We start from the raw sequence: 4,037 nt of genomic DNA, 5'->3' as shown, positions 1-4,037 counted from the left end.
GGGAAAGAGACTGAAAACTGGAGATAAAGACTAGTGGATCTGATTAGAGTAGATTCAAGGAGGTAGATGGGTGGTCAGTATTTTCTTTTTGTGTCCCCACGTCTTTGCCCAGCAGAGGCTGACCACCACAAAGGTGGCACAGAACAACCAGGTTTTGGGGTTGTGCTGCCCAAGTGTCTCTCCTTAGGGACTGTACCCCCTGCTCAATGAGAATGAAGATTACAGCCATGGTAGCAGGGACAGAAGTTTTGGGAGGAGCTTGGCACCTTGGCTCCCTCTCCTCTAGTCTGACTGTGTCGAAAGTGCATTTTTCAGCACTCCCCTGACCAGGTGGCCTGAAGACGATAGCCTCTGGGTTGAATAGGAACTGAAGCACAGGACTCAAGAGGACTCTGTTAGTTTGCTTCCAAGTTTTTAAAGGCAGTGATCCTCCTCGGCTAGCAATGAATTTTGCTCAATGTATAGGTTTTCATTCTCTGTCTTCAGGACTAGCCAGGAGCATACAATTCTCCAGCGGAGCCTGAAGAGCATCCTTTTGGAGCAAAAAAATCCCCACTCTAGGTTGAGTAGGATGTAATAAATAGCACATGGCCATGGGATTCACTTATCCTGACACACATCACAGGACAGAGTATCTGCCGATCTGAGAGAATATTGGAATCATCTCTGGGATATGCATGGAAGGCACTAGTGTACAGGGGCCTACCTGAGCTATATGCCTGGACCTGAGGCCATGACTGTTTGTGATACAGTGAATACCAACATAGATTCAGACACTGATGGTGGGCAGCAAGAGTGACATTAACTCTCTTGGCCATATTCATTATTTGACTCTCCATTCCATTTATTTGGGCTTGACCATGGAGGAAGGTTGGTGCTCATGAAAGAAATATTTCCACTGGGAAACATGTGTAAAGTCCCCTCAATACCTGAATTTTATGCCATGAGCATGACAGCACAGGAGAAAGCAGGGGAAGGTGTCACTATTTAGTGAGAGACACTTATCTTGAAGAATCAGAGGGTCAGAAGAAACATAACTAGAATTGAGGAGATTCACTGGAGGATCTCGTAATGTGTCCATGCCCAGAAATATCCATGGAGGCACGACGGCAGCACCAGCCATTGACAGGGCAAGAGGAGCCAAGGGTCTGGTGACTACCTGACTTTACATGTGAAAGACAGACCCCAACGGAGGCACACAGGTTCCAGTTTTGGAATGGGGCATTTCTACTTATAGCTACATGACCTTTCTGTCTCAAACCAGAAGCGATGTCACCTCCTGAGATGTCCCCAAGATATTCTTATCTGGCTCCTGTTTGTGTATTTTTGGGAGTGTGGAATGAGTAGTTTAACCTTGCAATCACAGAGTGCTGGTGAAGAAAACAAGACATGATGCAGTTTGGACATTGTGTCAGGCTTTATTGAGAAAGCTAGAGTAATGAATTCCCCCTTGGAGGGATTTGTCTGAAAATGTCATCAAAGGAAGAAGGTAAGATACTGAAAACAAGAGTTCACTGAGCAAGAAAAGTTTATTGTGAAGATGATCAATGAGTCACCGAAAGCTATGGCAAAGGGAAGAGGATGGGTTCTGCTACCACTTGTGGAGCAAGAAGGCGAAGGCTTTGACCAGAGAGTTCAAATCAGAACTTTCACTAGACGCAGTTGGTGGAAGGAAATGACGTTCAGTGTCCAAGGCAAAAGGAGGAAGAGAAGCGAGATGAAGGATGGTGCATCTTGTCAAGTGGATCAGAGGGTTTCAGAGAAACAGACAGGGAGGGGAGCGCTTGTTGAGAGAATGGCCTGTTAACACGGAGAGTGGTTGGTGAATCTGTGTCTCCAAGGGCAAGTCAGTGTCTTGTGACCAGGATGGTTGTCTGGAGAGTTGATCAGCAGCCATCGCAGCAGCCACTGCCACAACCACAGCCACTGCTACTTCCGCCTTGTCCACCACACAAGCCGCAGCAAATGGGCTGGCAGATTGTCCTGCAGCAGGTGGTCTGACAGCATGTAGGCTGGCAGCAAGGCTGGCAGCAGCTGGATCCGCAGCAGCAGGGCTGGCAGCAGACGGTCCTATAGCAGATGGTTCTGCAGCAGGGCTGGCAGCAGCTGGATCCACAGCAGCAGGGCTGGCAGCAGTCACACCCACTGCAGCAGGGCTGGCAGCAGCTGGACTCATCACAGCAGGGCTGGTAGCAGGTGGTTCTGCAGCAGGTGGTTCTGTAGCACGTAGGCTGGCAGCAAGGGGAACAGCAGCAGCTCGTCATGGTGGAGGTGTGGAGGGTGGGTTCCTGTTCACAGGTGAGTGTCCCAGAGTCTGAGAACTTCTTCCCTTCTGTGCATTTTATACACCACACTCTCAACAGTGGGACCAATAAGCCACACTTTTCCTTGTATTTGTTGTTGTTTTGATCGTTTGCGTAGTCACAGGAAAGTCGTCAAGGAGGAAATTGTCCCTTTCACGTATGGAAGTTTTCAAAATTAGTATTCCAATCTTTTTCCCAATTGGGAATATCCTTTAAGAAACTTATTAAGAAATGAGAAAGGCTAGAGTCCTCATGGTCTCAATTTGTGCTCATGTGCCTTTGGCTGGTCATGGCATGGCATCCATAGGATTGCACAGCTCATTTGTGTGTCTGGAGCGATGGTTTCTTTTTCTTTTTCTTTTTCTTCTTTCTTCTTTATTTCTCTTTCTCTATTTCTCTAGTGATTTCTTTTTTCCTTTCTTTGTTTTGATCATTTGTAAAGGGTCATGAGAGGGTCACAGAGGACGGGATTATTCAGTGTGGAGTTGAATCTTTGCTTGGCTTCACACGTGATCACCCAGGAAATTATGACTCAAGGCTGCAGTGAGTGTGTCTTTGACCGTGTGTTCTCCACGTGTATTCCACCCATATCAGAGATGCTCACATTGTTGTTGAAGGGCATACATTTTTGCATATGAAACAAGCAGGAAAAAAGGAAATAGAGGCTGAAGCACAACACTGGCATTTAGAAAGCTTCTCCACATTCCTATTTCCTGCCCATGTTGCTTCTTTTTTTTTTTTTTTACAGAAAAATTTTCTTTAATAGGTCAATTCCGTAGAGAATAGAGAAGCTGCTATAAGTACTCTTGCTAAAGAAACATTCTAAACATCTGCATTGCAATACATTCCGGTTTGAACAAAGTAGCAGACAGAGTCATTCTGAGAAAATAATAGAAATCTGAATATAGACTGAGTGTTAAATGATATTCAAGAAATATTTTTATTTCAATTAAGTGAGAGGATGCTAGTGTGGTTATATAGAGAAATATCATTATCATCTTGTGTTTTATGCATTCTGGAATATTTCGAGTAAAATATTACCAATGACTCTCTTTAAAGCAGTTGAGGAAGGGAACCAGCAGTTAGCGTAATGGCTATGTCGCTGGACTCCCACGTAGTCGACTGCGGTTCGTGTCCCGGACCCGGTGGCTTAAAACTCACGCCGGGCGTGTGTGCGTGCGTGCCCAAGATCCCGAGAGGAGAATGAAGGAAAAAGGATTGCAGTGTGACCATCCCCCCCGGGGGGTGATTTCTTGCTTTCTGTCTCTATGTCTCTCTCTGTCTGTCTGGCGAGCGCACGCGCCCTACAGTGAAAATCTCTCCAAAAAAAAACAAAGTAGTTGAGGAAAAAAAGATAAAGATGTCAAATTGCTATACAAAATGAATTTATAGTTGTTCATTATACTAGCCTCTCTGCTTTACTCTGGGTTTAGAGCTTTACTCTGGGTTTAGAATTTTTTTTCTTTTTTTAAAATTTTTATTATCATCATAATCTTCTTTATATTACATTGGATTACATATAACTTTATAGTGTATTACATTGCTTTTTCAAAAGGGAATGCCATGCATGTCAGTCAATACAGAGACATTAATCTCCCCTCTTCAACATTCAATATCTTTTCTATGTTTTTCCCAATTATTATTATTATTATTCTAATTTTTTTCAATTTATTTATTTGCATTCATTCACTGTACATCATTACAGCATACAAAATGAGATTTTCCATCCAGAGC

At 44.1% G+C, this 4,037-nt stretch overlaps 1 protein-coding gene across 1 annotated transcript in view; it reads right to left on the bottom strand.

Annotated features, from left to right (window-relative positions):
- LOC106735662 (keratin-associated protein 9-4) overlaps nt 1–2,264 on the bottom strand; it is a 7,472-nt gene extending 5,208 nt beyond the window's left edge. Inside the window, exon 1 of the mRNA XM_027774783.1 lies at nt 1,919–2,264. Within this exon, the coding sequence (XP_027630584.1) occupies nt 1,919–2,264 (346 nt within the window). The remainder of the gene's footprint in view (nt 1–1,918) is intronic.
- Nucleotides 2,265–4,037: the final 1,773 nt, after the last annotated feature.

Source organism: Tupaia chinensis, unplaced genomic scaffold (assembly GCF_000334495.1).
Source record: "Tupaia chinensis unplaced genomic scaffold, TupChi_1.0 Scaffold000477_1, whole genome shotgun sequence".
Taxonomy (NCBI): Eukaryota; Metazoa; Chordata; class Mammalia; order Scandentia; family Tupaiidae; genus Tupaia; species Tupaia belangeri.
This window is presented reverse-complemented; position numbering and strand designations above follow the sequence as displayed.